Raw genomic sequence first — 22,273 nt, 5'->3', positions numbered from 1 at the left:
TGCCTGACAGCTCAGACCAGGGGCCGGGGTTCTTCCTCCATCTCTTACCGGGTCCCAGGAGCATCCAGGCCTGAGCCACCTCCTCAGCGCCCTCCGCTGGGCTCCCCGAGCGTGGCTGGCTGCTGGATTGGAGAGCCACTCCTCCCCTTTTCTGGGACAGCTTCACCCATTTAAAGTGTATGATTAGGGACTTCCCTGGTGGCACAGTGATTAAGAATCTGCCTGCCAATGCAGGGGACACGGGTTGGAGCCCTGGTCCGGGAAGATTCCACATGCTGCGGAGCAACGAAGCCCGTGCGCCACAACTACTGAGCCTGCGCTCTAGAGCCCGTGAGCTGCAACTACTGAGTCTGTGTGCCACAACTACTGAAGCCCTCGTGCCACAACTGCTGAGCCCACAAGCCACAACTACTGAGCCCACGTGTCACAACTACTGAAGCCCTTGCACCTAGCGCCCGTGCTCTGCAACAAGAGAAGCCATCGCCATGAGAAGCCCGCACACCGCAACAAAGAGTAGCCCCCACTCGCCACAACCAGAGAAAAGCCCACGTGCAGCAATGAAGACCCAACGCAGCCAGTAAATAAATAAATTAATTAATTAATAAAATAAAATAAAATAGAAACGCCACCGCCATGAGAAGCCCGCGCACCGCAGCAAAGAGTAGCCCCCTGCTCGCCACAACCAGAGAAAAGCCTGCGTGCACCAACGAAGACCCAACGCAGCCAATAAATAAATAAATAAATAAAATAAATAAGAGAAGCCACCGCCATGAGAAGCCCGTGCACTGCAACGAAGAGTAGCCCGCCCCCGCTCGCCACAACCAGAGAAAAGCCCGCATGCAGCAGCGAAGGCCCAACGCAGCCAAAAATAAATAAATTTATAAAAAAAATAATAAAGTATGATCAGGTAGTTTTTAGCACATTCAGAGTTGTGCGACCCTCACCACAATTTTAGAGCATCTTCATCACCCCCAAAAGAACCCCCTACTCTTTAGCAGTTACCCCCCTCAGCCCCCTATCCCTTTTAAAAAGGGTTCGCGTCTCCTCTCCTGTGCTGGGAGCTGGGCACTGCTGCAGGCGGTGGTCCTCTGGGAAGCAGGCCTCTCCCTGAGGCTCAGGGGCCGTGGGGGGCCTATGCCTTCTCCAGGTGGCTTAGGGGAGGTGGGGAGCCCTTTAATCCCTTCACCTCCCATGGTTCAAGGATGCATCTCAAGTGGGATGGACTCATCAAGCCCCCAGGTGAGCCTGGAATAAGTGCGGAGACATCTGCCCGCGTCTCATATGCAGGTGACAAGACCGAGGCCCGGACGTTTTGCCTGGGATCAGCAGCAGAACCCCCTCAAGCTCAGCCCTTGGACCTCCCAGACCAGGGCCGCGGAGGAGCGGGCAGGGAGAGCACTGTCTCCGTCGCCATGGCCAGCAAGGGAACCGCCCCCTGCCCCCCACACCAGGCCTTCTGGGAGGGCAGCTCAGGAGGGGGCTGCCATGCCTGCTGATAGGAGACTGGGGCCACGTTCAGACCTCCGCCAGCTCAGGTGGGCCTCAGTTGGAGTGAGAGAGAGGCCCTGCGCCCGGGGAGTCTGGGAGCGGCCTCTGAAGTGTGGGCCCCCATCCCTGTGAATGGAAGGCATGTACCCTGTGTAGTCTTTCTACAACCACCCCTCTTGCAAGGAAAGGTTCTCTTTGGGGTCCTGAGGGGCTAGGGTGGGCAGACAAGAGGACTTGAACAGGCACGACTCACCCAGAAATACCGTTTGCTGCAGAGGAGCCCCTGCCAGCTCTCGCTGGGTGGACTTCAGGGGGTCTGTGCAGGGGGTCCAGGCCCTCAGCACCAGGGAGTCCATGGGAGGTGCCATTCCATCCCCACCCCCGCCTGGGCCTGCAGGCCTGGGGCAGGTCCCTGAGCTCCGGATGATGTGAGAAATGGGGTCGTGGGTAGTTAACCCAATGCCTCCAGGGCCCTGCCTGGGTGGACCCCAGGGATGGAGGGGACTGGGGAAGCTCACAGGCCATTGTAGCCTGCTGTTGCCAGATTGTCCCATTTTTCAAGAAAAGCCAGGGATCCAGCCTTCAGGTGAAATGTACATTTGACAGTGGACTCAAAATCAGAACCCGTGTATACTTGGACGTGGCCCATGGGTGTCAGCTGATGCCTCACTCTCCATGTCTGTAAGGCCCACCCCTCACTGTGCTGCAGACCTCGGGGTTCAAGCAGCTCTTCTGTGGAGGGTTTACTGCCAGAGAGGCTCAGAGAGAGCTAGAAATGACTTGCACAGCGCACAGTAGAGGGCAAGCTGGCATGAGAACACAAGGTCATCTAGGACCAGAATCATCCATGTCAAGGGCCATGTGGTTCCATTATGTCTGATGCGGGGGTGGGGGGAACCCAAGGCTCCCTGCTGGCTCTGTGCAGCCTCGGCCACGGCTGGGCAGGTCCCAGCTCAGCTGCTGCAGAATGAAGGACAAACGGGCAGGTGGGTGGCAAGGGGGCTCCAGGAGTGGGGAGGGGTCTCGGTAGCCTGTGAAGCTACGCCCAGTGCCGGCAGCCCTGGCAACTCCCGTGCCTGCCCCGCCACCCATCCCTGAGCTCGGGCAGCGAGGACATGGCTTGGCCCTGCCCGCGCTGGACACCTGCCCAAACGGCTCTGAACCCACAGAAGATGCCCCTGCGCCTCTCGGACGCCCAGGGCAGAAGTGAGCCCGGCCTCACAGCTGGCACACGGGGCCGGGTGGGCCGCGGACCGGGGACCGGGCGGGACGCCGGCTCTGGGCCGGGCCGGGCCACAGGGCGGGGCGGGGCGCCCGGGTCGGTCAGGCGGCGCACGTGACCCGGCCGCCGGGAGCCGGGCGCTGACGCCGCGTCACCCCACCCGAGGCCGCGCGCCCATTGGCTGCGCCGCGGGCCGGGGCGGGGCTCGTCCGGCCGGCGCCCCCGCCGCTCCCGGCGCGCGTCCCCGCGGCCTCGCTCTTCTCACCTGTGAAATGGGATGCCGTCCTACCGGGGAGTAAGGGGTTAACGCGGACGCGCGCAGCCCCGGCATGCGGCGCGGTGCGAGCGCAGAGCCCCCAGGAGGGTAGGGGTAGGGGCTCGCAGAGGAGCAGGTTCCCCGAAGAGCCGCAGCCCCAGCCTGCTTTCCCAGCCCTCCCCTGGACGCTTGCCCGGCTGGTCTCAGGCTGCGCAGCGAAGTGTGGTCTCTTTGGTGGCAGATCCTTACCCCCTCCCACGACTGGACCCTACAGGAGGCTTCAGCCAGGCTTCACTGCAACTGGCGGCTCGAGTCCAGGCTGCAGGTCTCCGTGGGCCTTGCCTCACCTTCTCTCCTGAGCTGCTGCAGTTCTGTGTGCATATTGACTGAGTGTGCTCTTTACATATGCGGTAAACGCGTCTAAAGGACAGTCAGGCAGGTCTGTCGTGACCGTGACTCCAATACACCTTCCCACAGCAGGAAGGGGTGTTCTTATTTTATAGAGACTCAGAAAGGTGAAGTAAATGGTTCCAGGTCACACAGCAAGTGGGCAAAAATCCGGACCTGCTTCCTGACTCTGAGAAGGTGGTCTTCAGTCTTCACTTAGCACCCCCTCCTCTCCCCGGGAGGAGCTGTTGGAATTTTCAGGGAAGCCACCAGATTCCCAAGGCCCCCTGGGTGCTTGGCTCCTACTTGGGGGGTGGAGGGGTCTATGGCGTCAGGATGCAGGGGGCTGAGAAAGGGGATCCCTCTGTTCCCCAGCAGAAGTTCATCCGGAGGGCCAGGCCCTGAGTGGGGGGGGGTCTTTGAGCAGGGCCACTTGGGGAACAGATGTGGTTTGGAGGCCCCCGGGTCCTGGCCACCCCTGTTCTGGGTAATTTTCCACAGCAGCCACTTCCGGGAGGGGAACAAAGAGCCCTGCGTGTCCGGGCTGAGCCTCAGGGACTTGGGCCTCCAAGGGCTCTCTTGGCCTGGGCAACCCCCTTCCAAAGTGCGCCACTAATTTCACTCTGTCAGAGGGTGTGGCCAGACAGGCTATATCTGGAGCCTGAGCAAAGCAGTACTCGGGATGGCTGGATCCACTGAGGCAGGGGGCTAGGGAGGCCTGGGGATCCAGGCCTTTGATAAGTCTCCTTGGCTGCCCCTACCAAGGGTGCCTCTCTGCTTGCATACCTCCAGGGACAGGGAGCTCACTGCTTTCCCACTTTCAGTACCTGATGTTAGTTCTGGTTTATCTCAATCCACCTCATTAGACCCCTCCCTTGCCACCTATCTCTGCCTCCAATCCACAGGACGCAGGGTCCAGGGTCCAGCCCTCTCCCCAGCCTAGTTGCCTCCTCTGACCTGGCCCCAGCCTGTCATGATCCAGGGCAAGGTGGCCCAGGTCTAAAGCACAGTCTGCTCCTTCATCCCAGCTGCTCCTAGGGACAGACACCGAGATGTGAGTCTCTCCCTAGGATCAGCTGGATGGGAGATGGGAGTCAGATGGCCTTGGAGCCCAGCCCTGTTGCCGCCCCAAGTAGCTGTGTGGCCTTGTGCAGGTTAGCTCCTGAACTCTGTGGCTCTTCCTGTCCTCCTGGGTGTGGAGGCCAACCCTTCTGTCATTTCCACAGCTGCATCTGGGAGCAAACCAGATTAAGTCAGGGTGGGAAATTCCAGCCTCTTCCAGGCTCTTCAAGAGGCCCATCTGATCTGGACACTGAGGAGGGTCAGGCTCATCTCACAGGCCCAGCCAGCCATGGTCACTAACGTCCGGGCCACCTATGCGGAGGCATCATCAAGTCCCGTTGCAGCTGAGGTAAATGAGGCACAGAGTGGGGCCCGCTGCCTGGCCCGAGGCCACACAGCAGGTCTTGGACGGGTCTGTCTCCTAAAAACCCAACTCTCGGAACAGTGTTTGTCGGGTCACCTCCCTCCCCAAGTCCAGAGACCTCTGAGACGGACCCAGTCCGGGTCTTCCACTCGGCCCCCTTGCTTGGTGCTGGAGAGGCCAGGGCCTGCCGAAGCCCCGCAGCAGTCGTCACTTGGATGGAGGGGCCGGCCGGGTAGGTGTGCAGGCCAGACCCGAGCCGGCCCCGCGCTCTCCAGGTGGGGCGGGACCGTCCACCGGGGGCGGGGCTCCCCGCAAGGCTCCTCCCCGCCCCCGCCCACCCCGCAGAGCCGCTGCCGGGGAGCCCAGTTGCCGAGGAACTTTTCGCGGGCGCCGAGCCCCACTGAGGCCAGGGCGTGACGCGAACTCGCGGAGCAGCGGCGGGCCGAGCGGGCCGCCGCGAGGAGGCGACTGCGCCATGGACGAGCCACACTTCAGCGAAGCGGCCTTGGAGCAGGCGCTGGCTGAGCCGAGCGAGCTGGACGCGGCGCTGCTGACCGACATCGAAGGTGCGTCAGGGCCACTGGGCTCCGCGCGAGTGGGGCGCGCAGGAGGCGCCGGCCTTTGTCTTCCGGGGCGGCGGGGGGCGCGGAGCGGGGCGGGGCGCGGCGCTGGCGCTGGCTCCGTGCGGGGCGCGCGGGGCGCCCCGCGTCTCTGCGCCGAGCGCTGCGGGCCTCGCTGTCCTGTCCGCGCGGAGCCTCCCGCGCCCGCCCTGGCTGTTCACGCCGCTCCGGGTCCTTGGAGGCTCGGCGCTGGGCACGTGCGCCTCTGGGCGTCCCGGTCCGCCCCCCGCGGCCAGTGAGTCCTCAGCCCCTAGGCGGCTGCGGCGAGAGCCTGGGACCCGGGCATCGCCGAGGCCCCGCCCCCGCTCCGGCCTTGACGTCAGCGGGAGGTTATTCTCGGTCATTCCCTCCGGCCCGAGAGTTCAGCTCGGCGCAGGAGCTCTTGCGCAGGCGCGCGGGCGCCTCCAGCCCCTGCCCCCCAGGGTCCGGTTCTCCTAGCCGGCGCCGGGCATCGGTTCGGCACACATTTACTGAGCATCTACTAGGCCCCGTCCTAGGCACCAGGGGTTCACAGGCCTGGGCTCCCCTTTTCTTGGAAGCACAAAAATCGCCAAGGAAACCCACAAACGGATATTTAGTTACACCTTGTGGTCGAGCCGGGGCAGGGCGGCAGCTTCCGGCAGAGCGGTGGGGTGAGACCTGAAAGTCAGCCCCAGGACCCGCTGGGAAGGATGTCTTCGCCGCAGAGGGCACGGCGAGGAGTTGGAGATTCACAGGTGAGGCTGGGCAGGTTGGCGGACCGAGGACCCTTGTCGGCAGGGGAAGGAGGGAGCAGCTGCGCCGGCTCGCTTACACCTGTGGAAGCACCGCTCTGATTGTTCTACAGAGAAGGGGTTGGGGGAGACGCTGAAGCAGGGGCCAGTTAGGAGGCTGTTGCCCACTGTGCAGACAGCAAATCCCAGCCGCCCTGAGTTGCCTCCGAGGTTGCTGTGTTGCACTTGGCTGATGGGGAAACAGGCCAAGAGCACAGGACCCAAACCTCCCACAACCTGGATAGACACGTCCATGGTGCCTGTGGCCACTCGGGTTAGCAAAACGGACACCCACTCCTGCCTTACTGCAGCCTTGCAGATGAACCCAGCTGGCAGGGCCCAAGAGTCGCCAGGTCCCCTGAGAGGAACGAGGGTTGAGAGGAGGGCCAGGCAGCCCTCGAGTCCAGGATGGGGAGCTGGACTGGATCCCAGAGGCAGTGGGGAGTCTTGGGGGAGGGTTGGGGCAGGGCAATGCCATGCTTGGGTTCTGTGCGGGAAGTTCCCTCTAGCTGTTGGAGTGGATGATCACAGAACTAGTAGAGAAGACTCATTCAGCACTTACTGTATGCCAGGCACTGTGCTGACCACTGAGTCCTCCCAACAGCCCCAATGAGGGCCTTGAGGCACAGAGAGGTTAAGTGACTTGTCCCAGGTCACACAGCCAGCGCATGGCAGAGCCAGAATTCAAACCCAAGCTGTGGGCTCCAGAGCCCAAGCTCTTAACCGCTGGGCTCCTAAAAGTGTGTGCATGTGTGTGTGGGGGTGGGCAATAGAGCAGGGGACCCAGGAGGCTACTCCACATGGAGGTATGCTGGGGGTCGGGGAGGGGTCATAGGTCACACAGCCACCTCCCCATCCCAGGCGAGAGCCTTTGACTCATGAGACTGAGGACCGGCCTTGCGCCCCGCCCAGCCGGGCATCTGCCTCGACCAGACTCTGTCGTGTGACCAGCTCTTGGCGTGGCGCTCTCACCAGGAGTCTCAGGTTCTGTGCCGAAGGCACTGCCCCCGCCACAGTGCGCCGTGGCTCCTGGTGAGTCAGTCTGCTCCCGGCCTCCTCTTGTGGTTCTTGCTTTGGGGTCCTTTGTGGCCGTGGGCAGAGGGCACGTGAGAGCTGTCCCGTGCGAGCGTTGGGATCGTTGTGGGTTCCGGGGCAGTCCTCACCTCCCTGCTGGTTAATTCACCAGGCCTGGAACGTGTGCTTAGTGCAGAAGAGGCAGTGGAGATGACTGCTTGTCGGGGCCCGCGCATCTCCCGCGGGTGCGCCTGGGGCTCCCGCGCACAGCCTGTAGTCATCTCTGGCTGGGCTCCCCAAGTTCACTCTGTCTTTGCACCCCAGGTGTCTGCCTTACGGCATCTTGCCCACCACTCTGCCCAGTACCTGAATCAACTGCACGGGCCAGGCCTCCTGGGGTCCAGGCCAGCCTGGTGGAGAGGACACACGGGGGCCACCCTGCCCCCAGGCCTCTCCCCACGGTCTCTCATGCCCAATTGTCTGCCTGGCCCCACCAAGCACGGGCCCTCCTTAGGAAACAAGCTCACGGTGGCTTACAGCCCAGCTCCTGGCCCCGGCGCGCACCTCCTCAGCTCCCTAACAACCATGGCTCCCCAGTGCCCCGAGCTAAGTCCCCTTGTCCCAGCATGGCGTTCGAGACCTGTACGGTGGGCCAAGCCTGCCCTCCGTGATGATTCCCGTCCCTCCAGGTCCCACCCCTCAGGCCCCCACGCCGCTGCCATGTTCTGCCCCCGTGCGGTGCCCCCGCCTCGTGTCCACGGCAGAGCCTGGGAGAGGCCTCTTCCACCATACACGACCCGCTCTCCATCCCTCTTCCTGCCTTTGGTACCCGGCCTGGTGACCGGAAGCAGAAGGCACCCTCCAGCGTGGCCATCTGCTGCCCTCTCGGCTGCAGCGGCTCCCCTGGAAAGCAGGGGGTGAGGCTGTAGATGGGGGTGGTTCCAGCCCTCGTGCCTCTGAGGGGCACGGAGAGGAGCGTGCCGGGAGCTCCCTCTTTCCCGATGGTCACTGGACACAAACATCCTGAGTGACCTGGTCAGCCCCAGGCAGGGGCCTGGGATCCGGACTTTGCCCAGCTGATAAGCACAGGCCAGGTGAGAATGACTGCGCCGGCCAGAGGAAGCGTCTCTGTCCTTGTGTCTTGCCAGCCGCAGGCCCTGTGGATGTGCCCTTTGACCCCGGGACCTGAGTGGGGCTGCCCGTCTGCACGTGTTGGGAGAGGGGAGGGCCTCAGAAATGCCATGGTCACCTCTTCACCCAGTGTGTAGACAAGGAGCAGACGCCTCCACTGCCCCCCAGCTGCCCAGCCTGTACGGCAGCCGAGGGGGTTAGCAGCAGCAGGAAGGCCAGGCCCCGCGGTGCTTGCTTCCCAGGCCAAGCACCTGTTGGAGACCATTTCTAGCTGGCGGAGGAGGGCCAGAGCACAGCAGGTGTTTCCGAGTCTCCAGCCATAGTTGATGCTTTGCTGGGCAGAGCACCTCCAGGCAGCCTTGGGGATGCAAACTGAAGCATTTGGGAGATTCCAGTCACACAGTTGTGGGGACTAAGGAAAGCGACCAAAAGTAGGTAAAACGACAAAGCCCAGTGCTGGGGCTGCTCCGAGGAAATGGGAAGCATTGCAGGGGAGAGTGCAGACGGGTTATCCTTCCAGAGAGCAGCCTGGCAGCTCTGAAGCAGCACGCTGCCTTTGAAACAACACACCCACTGCAGGTTTAAAACAGCTGCAGTGAGGCAACCGCGAAGGGGGAAATATAATTAATGTAAAGGAGTGGATAGCACTATTTAGACTGGGACGTTGCTCAGCAGGATGGGACCGCCCCCTGCATTGCTGCTGCGTCAGGCCCATGGGTTGTTTCCCAGCTGCTGGAAGGAGTCTCTACCCCAGGACAGGATGTTGGAATTGGTGCTGGCCAATCTGTCCAGTGGCCGTGCTCAGGGTCACTTGGTCCATGTAACTGGGAGCGGCATGTGGAGCGGCACTGATGAGAGAAGAGTGCGAGGTGGTGACCTCAGAGCAGGTTTTGAGAGGAGGAGGAGTTTGCAGGTGGACACAGGATAGTGGGAAGGGCCTTCGGGGCAGAGGGAACGGGCTGGGCCAGCGCACAGCCTTCTGAAAGCAGACAAGGAGAGTGAGGCTCACCGGACTCAGACAGCCAGGGACCAGCAGGGGTGGGGCTGGCAGTGCACACGCCCCTCGATCTGGTCTCCTCTGGCTCAGCCCCGTGCTGAGTGATTGCGTGTCCCAGCTGGCTCAGGCCTTGACCCCGCCCTAGGGGCTCCTCTAAGGGCAGTTAGGAAGGCCTCACAGCGGAGGTGGTGCTGGGGCTCCTCCTTGCACCTTCGCGCTGCCTCGCCTCCGTGTCCCACGCGGCACACACGTCCTGACCTGGGGTGAGTGGTGGCAGCGAGGTGGGACAGAGCCAGGCTGGCCCTGGGGCTCACACCTGCCCCTGGCAGGCTGGGCTGAGGGCTGTGGGCTTGGGGGTTGGCAGGCCTGGGTTTGCGTCCCAGATTGTCCACTTGGCAGCCAGGGGACCTGGGGCCTGTGGCTTCCCTCTGAGCCTTAGTGACCTCGTCCGTCTAGAGGGCTCACGCCCAGCTTCCCCTGGGGCTCCAGCCCCGGGCCCGTCCCACTCCAGGAAGAGCCGGCACCCACTTGCACCTCCGGGCAGCCCTGCGCACACAAAGGGCAGCCTGTGCCCCTGCTGCACACTCACCGGCTGTGGACATGTGAGCCTGCCAACCGGGCTCCTCAGAGAGCAGCAGGGTGGGTGGCAGGCAGGGTGCAGCCTCCCTCCCCACCACTGCCCTGTGCCCTCCATCGAGCGGGCAGAGCTGGGACGGGGCTGCTGCTTTGCACCGTTTGCCATTCTTCACAGCTGTGCAGACTTTGTGACCTGCTTGCAAATCCCTTTCCTGCCCGTTCCCTGAGAAACGGTCTCCTTGGCTCAGGTGAGAGACGAACGTGGGTTGGAACTCCAGCTCTTGACTGTCTCCCTGACCCCCACCCCCTTGACTCCCTCTGCTCCAGCCACACCGGCCTCCTCGCTGTCTTGATGTCACCTCCTCAGAGAGGCCTGCCCTGACCGCCTCCGTGTGTTCGTGGTGTTCATCACCACCCATACCCCTGTTCCTCCCTGGATTTGCAGACCGTTGGTTACAGATGGAACAAAAGCTCCACGAGGGACGTCTTCGTGCTGTGTTCCAGCACCCTAGTGCCTGGTACACTTAGTAGACACTTAGGAAAGGGCAGTAGGTATTGCCACAGAAGCAGATCTGGACTTCGTGGGCCAGGCTGTGTAGGGGAGGTGGTGAGCTCCCTGTCCCAGGAAGCGTGCAAGCAGGGTTTCTTCAGGGTGCAAGGCCTCGTGCAGTTTGGATGGGCCGGAGGCTCCCGTGACGGTCAGAGCTGGGCTCCTGTAGGTTCGTGGTGCAGGGCCCCTCCAGGATTTGCATCATGGCCTCACCGAATAAACACGCAGGAGAATAAAAGGCTGCCCCACATCTGCCTCCAGAGGGAGGTTTGAAGGCAAGCCAGGGAGGGGGGAGGAGGTTTCAGGTTTCCTGTTGGGTCCTGATAGGATCAGGGCAGGCTAGGAGGAAGGAGAGCAAAAGGAGCCAGGCTTGGGGGCGGGCAGGTGGGCCCACTGAGGCCGAGGCCGAGGCCGAGCCCGAGCCTCCGGTCTCCCGATGTGCAGTGTGCAGACAGTGCATGCAGAAGCCACGTGGGCCTTGAGTCTTCCCTCATGCGGGAAGCCGAGTGCTCAGCTCACCCAAGGAGGGGCCAGCCTTTCAGACCCGCTGCGGGGGCGCTTCCTTAAACTTCCTTAAATTGTGCATGCTGGGGACCTCTCTTGCCTCCTGGAATCCCCTACTCCGAGGCCAGGAGTGAAGGCTCAGAGAAGGGGAGTGAGAAGGGAGAAGGGCAGAAGGATGGGTCAGGAGCTGGGAGGACTGGACCCCTCGGGGCGGTCGGCCCTGGCCCCGGCCCTTCGGAGTCGCAGGCGAGTGTCTGCGTGTGGGCCTTGGAATTCAGGCCTCAGTGTCTTCCAGTCTCAAGGTACTGAGGTGAGGGAGGAGCCTTCCCAACAGCAGTGTCTTGTTTGTTTTTTGGGGGTGAGGGGGGGTGTGAGAGCCACCGGCTGAGGAGAGACGGAGCTGAGGATGCTAGAGAATTCTGTTGCCCTTGGCACCCCCTGCAAGGCCATGGAAGGACCCGGACAAAGGAGGATGGGGGGGCGTTACCTCGGCTAGCCTCCTGGAGAGGGAGGGCCATCTGGGCCGGGGGTTCTCCAGTACCCCAACACCCTCGGAGGCTGCAGGAGACCAGGAGAGGGTACCGGGGTGGGCCCGGTACCGGTTGGGAGGCTGGCCTGAGCCCGGGGTCTGCTTGGCCACAAAAGCCGGAGCTGGCAACCTGGGCTGCTGGCCAGGCTATGTTCATGTGTATGTGTGGAACTCTGACCTTACACAGAAGGGGAGATAGGCCCAGGTACCCCTCCAAAGACCCCCAGAGCCTGTCACCCTACGACTTCCTCACCTTCTGTCCCAGGGATTGGGCTGCCTCTTGGACTCCCCGGCCCTACAGTGAATAAGTGAGTGAATCAGGCTTCACCCAGAGACTGCTAGTCGGGTGGGGGAGGGGGTGAGACCTTCACCGACCCCCATCCCAGACCCAGGCCCCTCTGCAAAGGGATGTCTGTGTGGGGCGTCAGCTCTGGTTGTTACTGGTTGGGCACTTTGAGGTAGGGGTTTCCCTTCCTCAGTTTCCCAACAGTGACCTGTTGTCAGGGGACCATGCGGTTGGGTGCGGCAGAGGCTTGGATGCGGAGTTGGGGCACCCCTGGCCGGCCCCACGCCCGCTCCGCCGCGCTCTCGGAGGTGGTGGGAGCAGGGGACGTGATTGCCAGTAACCCCTGCGGACGTCGGCGCCGAGCGGGTTGAGGGACGGCGTCCGCGAGTAACCCCGGCCCCATCCGGCCCTGCGGGGCTCAAACCGAGCCGCGCGCCGCGGGGGTGGGGCGGGGCCCCAGGAGGCGGTGGCGCGGCCGCTGATTGGCCGCGCGCGCTCACCCCATGCCCGGGCTGCGGCCCCCGGGAGGGCGTGGCCATTCGGCGGGGCGTGGCCATTCGGCGGGGGCGGAGCCAGCGGGGGCGGGACCGGCGGCGCGCTCGGCAGCTTTAAAGCGCGGCCGGCCACGCAGGTGAAGTCAGCGCGCGGACACCGGCAGGCCAGCCGCCTGGACCCCCCGAAGGGCGGCGGGCGCAGGCCGCGGAGCCATGGACTGCACGTTCGAAGGTATTTTTTGGAGGACCCCCACCTCTTTATTACAGTTTCCATCTGCATCGCGGGGTCCTCATCCCCGGTGCCCTGAGGGGAGGTATACGCGCTCCCGGCTCTCAGGGGAGCTGGCGGACCCCCCCCCCACCTCAGTAGTCACCCCCACCCCCACGTCTGGCGTGAGAGGGTGGCCTTCCCACATCCTCTGCTCCGCAGGGAGGAGGGCCGGTTGTCCTTCTGTCTCCTGGGGCTCCTAGTTTGGAGGGCTTCTTGAACTTGCTAGACAGTGGCCCCCTGGGTTCAGCCAGTTTTTCTTTCTGGCTCTCAGTTTCCCCATCTGTCAAAGGGGCTCATGAAGCCTGGGGAGCGAGCAGGTCCTGAAGGTGAAAGGTCTCTATGCCCCATGACCTGCACAAACCTGGAGGGCCTGCCCCGTGTTTCTGTTTGAGGACCAGGAGGCTGAGCCTGGCACCCCCGTCTCGCTCTCCTGGAGGCCGTAGGGAGGGTCCCCTGCAGTCACTTTCCTGCCTGGCACCTGTCAGTAGGAGGGACTCAGGCGACGTTGACTCTCCCCTCCGTGCAGCCATCCTGCCACAAAGGGTCTCGTCTGTCTTGTGCAGATGAGGAAACCGAGGCCCAGTGAGAGGAAGCCCTAGCAGGCTGGGGACCTGGGGTACACCTCGGGCTCCCAGGGTTTGCACATGGATCCTGCAGAGCACTCTGACCCAGTGGGTGGCTCCCCCAGTGGGTTAGAGGGCCCTAGGCTGACCCAGCCAGGCTGCTGATCGCCAGCTGGGGAAGAGGGCCTGTGGCCAGGCTGGGGCCGCGGCAGGCAGTGTGTCCAGTCTGTATGAGGAGGAAAGAGGACAGACGGCGTTTGCTTTTGTCGAGGGGAGACTGAAGCCTGAATGGCCGGTCCCGAGGCTGCTTGGCTGCAGACGGGGTCTGGGCTTGTGCCCAGAACACACAGGGACACTCTGGTTGGCACACACTTGGCCAGCGGCTGGCTCTGCCCGAAGCCTCGGTCTGTCCCACAGAGGAGTGGGCTGGCGAAGGCAGCTCTGAAGTCGGGAGTGGTGGGCCCAGGCCTCAGTTCTGCCTTCGCCTGGTCCTGGGGCAGGTCGGTGGGCCTCAGGGGGGCGCTGGGCTCGTCCGGTGTTGCAAGGCCATTTGACGCACCTGGCAGAGCTCCAGATGTCACAGGTGTCTGTGAGTGGGGGCTCCTGGGGGTGGCTTTCTGTTTCCGTGGCGCTGGTCCCACAGGTACACTGTGGGGTGGGGGTGGGGGAGCGTGCAAATCCGTGACACCTGCCCCCTGTTGCTCACACAGCTTCTCCTCCTTACCGCAGACATGCTTCAGCTCATCAACAACCAAGACAGCGACTTCCCGGGCCTGTTCGACCCGCCCTACGCTGGGGGCGGAGCAGGGGGCACAGAGCCCGCCAGTCCATATGCCAGCTCCCCAGGCAGCCTGTCCCCACCTCCTTCCACGATGAGCTCCCCACTCGAAGGCTTCCTGGGGGGGACCAAGGCGACAACCCCACCCTTGTCCCCTCCCCAGCCTGCACCCACCCCCCTGAAGATGTACCCTTCCGTGCCTGCCTTCTCCGCGGGGCCTGCTATCAAGGAGGAACCAGCACCCCAGACCACCCTCCAGCCGCTGCCGGGGGCCCTCCTGCCCCAGCGTGTTCCGGCCCCAGCCCCACCGCAGTTCAGCTCTGCCCCTGTGTTGGGCTATCCCAGCCCTCCTGGAGGCTTCTCCACAGGTAAGGGGGGCGTGTGGAGGGAGGAGCACCAGGAGGAGGGTCTGTTGTGGTCTCAGTAGAGGAATTTGCAGGCTCTAGAAGTCGGGTCCCTGCTGTGCTGCTGGAGGTGCTCCCGTCACCAGCAGCTCTCAGGAAGCACCGCTTCCCAGCCTCCCAGCGTCCGTCCGCAGCAGATAGGTGCTGGGCTGGGAAGCGAGCAGGCTTGCATCAGAGCCCCAGGCAGGGACTGTCCCGATAGTAACCTGAGGCCATGAGGGTAACGACTCATTCAAGGTCACAGGGTGATAAGTACCTGCGGGCGGGTTGGAAGTGGCTTAGGGCAGCCTGTATCCGCAGCTCCTGCCTTTATCTCTGCAGGGACCCCCCCGGGGAGCACTGCGCAGTCGCTGCCTGGCCTGCCACTGGCTGCCCTTCCAGGGGTCCCGCCCGTCTCCTTGCACAACCAGGTCCAGAGTGCGGCTCCCCAGCAGCTGTTGACGGCCACAGCCACCCCGACGGTGGCCCCTGGAACAACCACTGTGACCTCACAGGTCCAGCAGGTCCCGGTGAGAGGGTCTGGCCCGGCCTCAGGGAGGTGGTGGCCCCGACCCACAGCCCACAGCTGAGCCCCCTCCCGTCCTTAGGTCCTGCTGCAGCCCCACTTCATCAAGGCAGACTCGCTGCTCCTGACGACTGTGAAAACAGACGTGGGAGCCCCCATGAAGGCGGCAGGCATCAGCTCCCTGGCCCCTGGCATGGCTGTGCAGGCAGCGCCCTTGCAGGTGGGCGGCTTGGGCAGGGCAGGGGGGCGGGGGTGTTGTATGCATGCATGTCCACCTGCTAACCGTGCCTGGCCCCACAGACCCTGGTGAGTGGCGGAACCATCCTGGCGACTGTGCCGCTGGTAGTGGATGCTGACAAGCTGCCCATCAACCGGCTGGCAGCTGGCGGCAAGGCCCCGGGCTCGGCCCAGAGCCGAGGTGAGAAGCGTACGGCCCACAATGCCATTGAGAAACGCTACCGCTCTTCCATCAATGACAAGATCGTCGAGCTCAAGGACCTGGTGGTGGGCACAGAGGCCAAGGTGCGGGCAGAGGCCCCGATGGGGTGGCCCTGGGGAAGGAGGCACCTGAGGGGAAGAGGAGGCACCTGGGGGGAAGAGGAGGATGGGGCTGAGCCTGGACAGACAGGCCTGGGGCTCCAGACTCCTCGGGCCTGGCAGCTGTTTAGCTGAGCTTCATGGAGGCCCCGTGCGGTGGGGGCTCTTTTAGGTGTTGGGGATTCAGCAGTGAACAGACAGACTGCTGTTCTGTTGAGCAGCTGACGTTCTGGCGGGGTGTCGGGGTGCCGGCAGACAGCACAGATCCGTGTTGGGGTTTGCTGGCGGGGTGTCGGGGCGCCAGCAGACAGGACAGATCCGTGTTGGGGTTTGCTGGCGGGGTGTCGGGGCGCCAGCAGACAGGACAGATCTGTGCTGGGGTTTGCCAGGTGGCATGAAAGAAAACGGGGCGGGAAGAGGGACGGTGGGAGTCGCAGATCTGAATCGGGTGGTCGGGGAGGCCTCGCAAAGGTGATGCCGTATGTGAACAGAGGCCTGGAGGAGGCGAGGGGGCAAGGCCTGGAGGTGGAACGATGGGGACGGCGGTTAGCCGATGGGGACGGCGGTTAGCCGATGGGGACGGCGGTTAGCCGATGGGGACGGCGGTTAGCCGTAAGCTGTTGTGTGCATTTTACTTGGGAGGAAGGTTCTACTAGGGAGGAACATTCCACGTAGAAAGAACAGCAGGTGCAAAGGCCCTGAGACAACTGTGTAGCAGAGCAGTCCCACCCCTTGCGCTTAGCTGCCCACTTGTCTGGCCTGACCGGCCACCTGTGCTGTGTCTCCTCCCTACCGCCTGCAGCTGAATAAATCTGCTGTCTTGCGCAAGGCCATCGACTACATCCGCTTCCTTCAGCAGGGCAACCAGAGACTCAAGCAGGAGAACCTGAATCTGCGCACCGCTGCCCACAAAAGCAGTGAGTCCTTTCCTCCCCTCCACGCCTGCTCACCCTGCCAGGGCCCTTCACCCTCTCGTCGGCCTTCCCGTGGCCCTCAGCTCCGATTTGGGGCGAGGTAGGGTGTGTAGCCCTCACCCCAGCCCAGCTCCTCTCTGGCCCACAGAATCTCTGAAGGACCTGGTGTCAGCCTGCAGCAGTGGAGGCCACACAGACGTGCCCATGGAGGGCGAGAAGCCAGAGGTGGTGGACACCCTGAGCCCGCCACCCTCGGACGCCGGCTCGCCCTTCCAGAGCAGCCCACTGTCCCTTGGCAGCAGGGGCAGTAGCAGTGGTGGCAGCGGCAGTGACTCGGAGCCTGACAGCCCAGTCTTTGAGGACAGCCAGGTTGGGTCGCACGTCGTTGCCCCCTCCCTGTCATCCAGCGACATCCTCTGAGTTCCGGGACTGGGGCGTGTCCTACCTCCCGTTTTAGAGACGGGGAGCTGGGCGGGGGTCCCGCAGTAAGGCTGGGGGCAGAGCTGATCCCTCCTCCTCTGAGCTGAGCTCTCTGGGCTGTGCTCACCCCATTCTCACTGCCCCGCCCACCCCGCCAGGTGAAGCCAGAGCAGCTGCCGCCCCCCCACAGCCGGGGCATGCTGGACCGCTCCCGCCTGGCCCTGTGTGTGCTTGTCTTCCTCTGTGTCTCCTGCAACCCCTTGGCCTCCCTGCTGGGCAGCCGGGGTCCCGCTGGCCCCTCCGACGCCACCAGTGTCTACCATGGTCCTGGGCGCAGCATGCTGGGTGCTGAGGGCAGAGGTAGGACAGGCCAGCCTGGGCAGTGCGAGGGGGGACTCTTGGGGACGTAGAGCCCGGGCCTGTGGGCTTGGGGCTCTGGACTTCCTGGGTGGCACGTCCCCAGCCTGTGTCTGCCCCCAGACGGCCTTGGCTGGGCCCCGTGGCTGCTGCCCCCACTGGTCTGGCTGATGAACGGGCTGCTGGTGCTGTCCTCCTTGGCGCTGCTCTTTGTCTACGGAGAGCCGGTCACGCGGCCCCACTCGGGCCCCGCCGTGCACTTCTGGAGGCATCGCAAGCAGGCCGACCTGGACCTGGCCCGGGTAAGCGGCCGGACCACGGGGGTGTGGAGGGTGGGCAGGGCTGGGACCCTCAGCAGCACCTGGGAAGGTGCCGGGCACACCGTGAATCTCCCCTGTTCTCTCCACTCCTGTCTCCCCCTCAGACCCCCACGGAGCCCCGGGGGCCCAGCCGGCACTGCTGGGGTTGGTGGGGTCGTGGCGGGGAGCCCAAGATGGAGGGCTCTCCGGGGCTAGAGGGGTGGCACGTGCCGGGGATGCTCGGACCCCGCCTTTCTCACCTGGAAAACCTTCCTCCGCAGGGGGACTTCGCCCAGGCTGCCCAGCAGCTGTGGCTGGCCCTGCGGGCCCTGGGCCGACCCCTGCCCACCTCCCACCTGGACCTGGCCTACAGCCTGCTCTGGGGCCTCATCCGCCACCTGCTGCAGCATCTCTGGGTGGGCCGCTGGCTGGCAGGCCGGGCGGGGGGCCTGCGGAGGGATGGTGCCCTGCAGGTGGACGCCCGCACCAGTGCCCGCGACGCGGCCCTCGCCTACCACAAGCTGCACCAGCTGCACACCATGGGTATGGCGGGCAAGGGCTGGGCCTGAGGGCGTCCCGCCACCTCTGCGCCATGCCCAGCCTCATGCCCTCCCATTTTCCAGGGAAGTACTCGGGCGGGCACCTGGCTGCCGCCAACCTGGCACTGAGTGCCCTGAACCTGGCCGAGTGCGCGGGGGAGGCCATGTCCGTGGCCACGCTGGCTGAGATCTATGTGGCCACCGCGCTCAGGGTCAAGACCAGTCTCCCCCGGGCCTTGCATTTCCTGACAGTGAGTAGGTGGTGAGCTTGGTGGGGGACGGGGCTCAGGTCTCCCTGGGCTGAGGGCTGCCCGGGAGAGGCGGCTGGTTATGGGGTGGGCTCCAGGCCCTCTGGGGTCTCAGCCCAGGGTCTGGGGTGACAGCCCGCCCCTCTCGCCCACAGCGCTTCTTCCTGAGCAGCGCCCGCCAGGCCTCCCTGGCACAGAGCGGCTCAGTGCCTCTTGCCGTGCAGTGGCTCTGCCACCCCGTGGGCCACCGTTTCTTCGTGGATGGTGACTGGGCCGTGTGCAGCGCTCCGCGGCACAGCCTGTACAGCGTGGCCGGGGACCCAGGTGCCTTCTCACCCTGCGCCTGTCCCCTGTCCCCTGCCTCTCTGCTGTCCCTGCCCACCCTGGTCTGTTGCCCCACCATCCATTGTCGCCACGGGGGCTGCAGGAACAGGGAGGCCAGGCTGGCTCTGTCTCAGTTGGGGCTCTTCAGAGGCAAACAGGAAGGGGATTTGGGGGCAGGTGGTTGATTTGGGAGGTGCTCCCAGGCAACACCGCTGTGCTGTGAGGAGGTCAGGAAGGGCGTGTGCCCAAGCTAGGTTATCCTGTCCACGGGGTGGGGGAGGCAGAATATTTATCGCCCAGCTTTCATCCGTCTCAGAGCCAGGCCCCCCCGTGCCCAGGGAAGAGTCCTAGGTGCAGGGAAGCACCTGTGCGCGGGGAGGTGGGGCCCTTCCCCCCCACCCCACTCACCCACTCCTCCCCACAGTGGACCCCCTGGCCCACGTGGCTCAGCTGTTCCGTGAACATCTCTTGGAGCGAGCACTGCATTGCCTGGCCCAGCCCAGCCCCGGCCCCGGATCAGCCGATGGGGACAGGTGAGTGTCCCTCTGCGCCTCAGCGGGCCAGGTCCCCCACCCCCGGCCAGTGGAGCTTGGGAAAGGCTACGTCCAGGGACCCGTGTCGGTGGCCAGAGCCGGGTCACCGTGGCCTCAGTTTCCCCACCAGCCCGGCAGGGGCTGGCCGCGCTTTGAGGAGCGAGGAAGCCAGGCTGTGCCGTGGGGGCAGGTGAGGAGGGCCGTCCGCTTCAGGACCCCTGCCACCTGTCCCGACGGCCAGTCCTCTCCTGCCACAGGGAATTCTCCGATGCCCTCGGGTACCTGCAGCTGCTGAACAGCTGTTCTGACGTGGCCGGGGCTCCTGCCTGCAGCTTTTCCATCGGCTCCGGCATGGCTGCCACCGCCGGTGAGCCCCCAGGCCTCCCCGCCCCGTGACACCCTCGGGCTCAGCGCCACAGCAGCTTGGCCTTGGGTGTGGTGTGGCCGAGTTTCAGGGACCCCTCTGGCCCTGCTTCCTGCAGGCACAGACCCGGTGGCCAAGTGGTGGGCCTCGCTGACGGCTGTGGTGACCCACTGGCTCCGGCGGGATGAGGCAGCGGCCGAGCGGCTGTATCCGCTGGTGGAGCACCTGCCCCGCGCCCTGCAGGAGTCTGAGTGAGTGCAGGCTGCGTGCTCGTGCCCCCACCCCGACCCCCAGCTTTGTTCTGTGCGGTTGGGGTCCCGTCATTTCTTTCCCGGGAAGCCAGAACCAGGGCAGGGGAAGCTCGGCGAGGGCCTGAGGCCTGGTCTGACCGTCACACCTCTGCCTTGGCCCCAACAGGAGACCCCTGCCCAGGGCGGCTCTGCACACCTTCAAGGCTGCCCGGGCCCTGCTGGGCCGTGGGAAGGCAGAGTCTGGCCCGGCCAGCCTGGCCATGTGTGAGAAGGCCAGTGGGTACCTTCAGGACAGCCTGGCCGTTACACCAGCCGGCAGCTCCATTGACAAGGTGAGGGCTGGGGCCAGGGGCCTGGCGGATCTTGGGGGCCTTGGCCTTTCCACTCCCCGGACGGTCCCCCTTGGGCTGCAGAAGACTGCAGGGTCAGCCCAACAGTACAGGACTGGGGGCTAAGGTTTGGGTCCGGGGAGAGTGGCTGCCCCCCTCTGGCCTCAGTGCCCCCACCCCCGGAGGACGGCTGGGGTGAGCGGTGTGGCAGGGCCCGGAGAGCGGGCGGCCCCGCGGTGCATTGCTGTTGCATTGCACGTGTGAGGCGGGTGCAGTGCCTCGGCAGTGCAGCCCGGAGCCGGCCCCTGGCACCATGGGCCCCCACTCTTCCCTCCCAGAGCCAGAGCCCCCTGACCCCTGCCCTGCCCACCACCCCAGGTCATGCAGCTGCTCTTGTGTGACCTGCTCCTTGGGGCGCGCACCAGCCTGTGGCAGCGGCAGAAGCCGCCGGCACCCTCCCAGGCCTCACCGGGCCCGGGCAGTGGGGCCCAGGCCTCTGCCCTCGAGCTCCGTGGCTTCCAGAGGGACCTGAGTGGTCTGAGGCGTCTGGCACAGAGTTTCCGGCCTGCCATGCGGAGGGTGAGTGCCCATGGGGCTCTGGCTTGCAATGGGGATGTATGTGAGGTGTCGGGAGGGAGCGGGGGCCTGGCTGGAACCTCTCCTGGCCCCTCCTGCCCAGGTGTTCCTGCATGAAGCCACTGCCCGGCTGATGGCAGGGGCCAGCCCGGCGCGGACACACCAGCTCCTGGACCGCAGCCTGAGGAGGAGGGCCGGCCCCTGCGGCAAAGGAGGTGAGAAGGACAGCTGGCCCAGGTGGGAAGGGCCACACGCCAGGTGGAGGCTGCAGAGGGAGGCTGTGTGTGAGACACACAGAGGCCGAGGGACTTGGTGGTGGCTTCCTGATGGGAGGCCTAACCTGAGAGTCAGTGGGGACAACTGTCCTTTGTAGGACACGCGACTGGGTACGCGGTCTGTGCTCCAGGGGCAGGCGCGGAAGGGGCGAGGCTCCGTGCTCCTCCGAGACCGAGGGGGGCGGGTGGGGGCGGGTGCTGACTAGCCTGGGGCGGGGCCGGTTGTCCAGGGGGCGGGGCAAGGATCCGAGCCCCACCCCCGGCGCGGCCCCGCCCCTGACATGCCACTGTGCATGTGTGCAGGCACGGCGGCGGAGCTGGAGCCGCGGCCCACGAGGCGGGAGCACGCGGAGGCGTTGCTCCTGGCTTCCTGCTACCTGCCGCCCGGCTTCCTGTCGGCGCCTGGGCAGCGAGTGGGCATGCTGGCCGAGGCGGCACGCACGCTCGAGAAGCTCGGTGACCGCCGGCTGCTGCATGACTGCCAGCAGATGCTCATGCGCCTGGGCGGCGGGACCACCGTAACCTCCAGCTAGACCCCCGCTGGCGGCCCAGCCCCAGCGCCCCTGTTTCTGTCTCGACGGCCGAGGGCAGCGCCGGAGACCCGGGGTCCGAGGCTCGCCCACGGAGTGCACTGTCCCTGGAAGGCTGGAGACCCTCGGGGACTTCCGCACTTGACCTTGGGGCCTCCCCAGCCCGCTCCAGCCTTCGATGAGCGGCGGCCGGGATGGTGCTGGCCCCTGGTGGCCGGCCGGGGGATTGCCGGGGCCTGGCCGCCGCCGGGGGTCAACTGTTAGGCGCGCCGCCGCCGATCCTGGGCTTTCCCTCTCCGTCCAGAGGGAAGAGGGGTGCGTCTCACTGAGCCGAAGGGCCCTGCCCCCGGCGCCTCCCTCCCATCTGGGGAGACCTGTGCATAGTGTAGATCGTGGTGCGCCAGCCTCCTGGCCTCTGAGGTTCCAAGTGTTACTTTGCCTTTTGCAAACTTTATTTTCATAGGTTGAGAAGTTTTATACAGAGAATAAAAAATGAACTTATTTATAATCTGGGTTTTGCTCCTTTGGGGAGGGGTGTGTGTGCTAACCAGAGGGGATCCTTTGGGCCATCCGTCCCCCCCAGCACCCAGGCAAATGCTTCCCATCCCTACCTGCCTTTCGGTTTGGGAGGCCCGGCTTTATTCCCTCCAGCTGACTTGGGTCCCACTGATCACGGGGCCGCACGTTTGGGCTATATCATCTCCTAACCCTTAGGGTCCATATGGTCTCAGCTGTGCCTCCTTGCCTCCTCTCCCAGCTTCTGCCCCCTTCAGGTCCCGGGATGACATGGGAGGACAGCTCCACGTCTTTGGGGATCTGTTGGGACAGCAGGAGCTACAACCTGGGTCTCCCTGTGTGTCTGGGTGTCAGTCTCACCTGCCTGACCCCTGTCCCCTTCCCGGAGGTCACATGGGTGTGGCTGGGCAGCAAGGGCTTCTTTCCTGTACCTGCAGTAAGGTCCCCAGAACCCTCCTCTCCCCTCCCCTCCATTCCAACCTCTCCCCCAGAGCCTGGCCCCTCTCCC

General features: G+C 64.6%; 1 protein-coding gene across 12 annotated transcripts; it reads left to right on the top strand.

Moving 5' to 3' along the window:
* Nucleotides 1–5,113: 5,113 nt before the first annotated feature.
* Nucleotides 5,114–21,757, top strand: SREBF1 (sterol regulatory element binding transcription factor 1). Of its 12 annotated transcripts, XM_067717514.1 has the most exons (20): nt 5,119–5,345; nt 5,939–6,115; nt 14,008–14,212; nt 14,570–14,757; nt 14,836–14,973; nt 15,054–15,275; nt 16,093–16,207; nt 16,353–16,573; nt 16,783–16,984; nt 17,105–17,283; nt 17,562–17,823; nt 17,904–18,070; nt 18,223–18,391; nt 18,816–18,924; nt 19,182–19,291; nt 19,407–19,539; nt 19,706–19,871; nt 20,247–20,447; nt 20,548–20,659; nt 21,023–21,757. In XM_067717514.1, exons 2-20 carry the CDS (start codon nt 6,071–6,073, stop codon nt 21,250–21,252), a joined length of 3,174 nt encoding a protein of 1,057 aa, XP_067573615.1. In that variant the 5' UTR covers nt 5,119–5,345; nt 5,939–6,070; the 3' UTR covers nt 21,253–21,757. The 12 variants fall into 12 exon arrangements, with proteins under 12 accessions (XP_067573608.1, XP_067573606.1, XP_067573605.1 ...); XM_067717507.1 differs by lacking the exon at nt 5,939–6,115 and having other exon boundaries at nt 5,114–5,345; nt 13,796–14,212; nt 16,150–16,207; XM_067717505.1 differs by lacking the exon at nt 5,939–6,115 and having other exon boundaries at nt 5,114–5,345; nt 13,796–14,212; nt 16,147–16,207.
* The last annotated feature ends 516 nt before the right edge of the window (nt 21,758–22,273 follow it).

Source organism: Pseudorca crassidens, chromosome 19 (assembly GCF_039906515.1).
Source record: "Pseudorca crassidens isolate mPseCra1 chromosome 19, mPseCra1.hap1, whole genome shotgun sequence".
Lineage (NCBI taxonomy): Eukaryota > Metazoa > Chordata > Mammalia > Artiodactyla > Delphinidae > Pseudorca > Pseudorca crassidens.
Note: the sequence above shows the minus strand (reverse complement) of the source record. Positions and strands in the feature narration are given on the sequence as shown.

Coding starts and splice junctions, on each gene's coding strand:
- SREBF1 (XM_067717504.1), top strand. CDS start 5,255: ATGGACGAGCCACACTTCAGCGAAGCGGCCTTGGAGCAGGCGCTGGCT. Junction 14,974..15,053: donor TGCAGGCAGCGCCCTTGCAG/GTGGGCGGCTTG, acceptor CTGGCCCCACAG/ACCCTGGTGAGTGGCGGAAC. Junction 16,208..16,352: donor CACCGCTGCCCACAAAAGCA/GTGAGTCCTTTC, acceptor TCTGGCCCACAG/AATCTCTGAAGGACCTGGTG.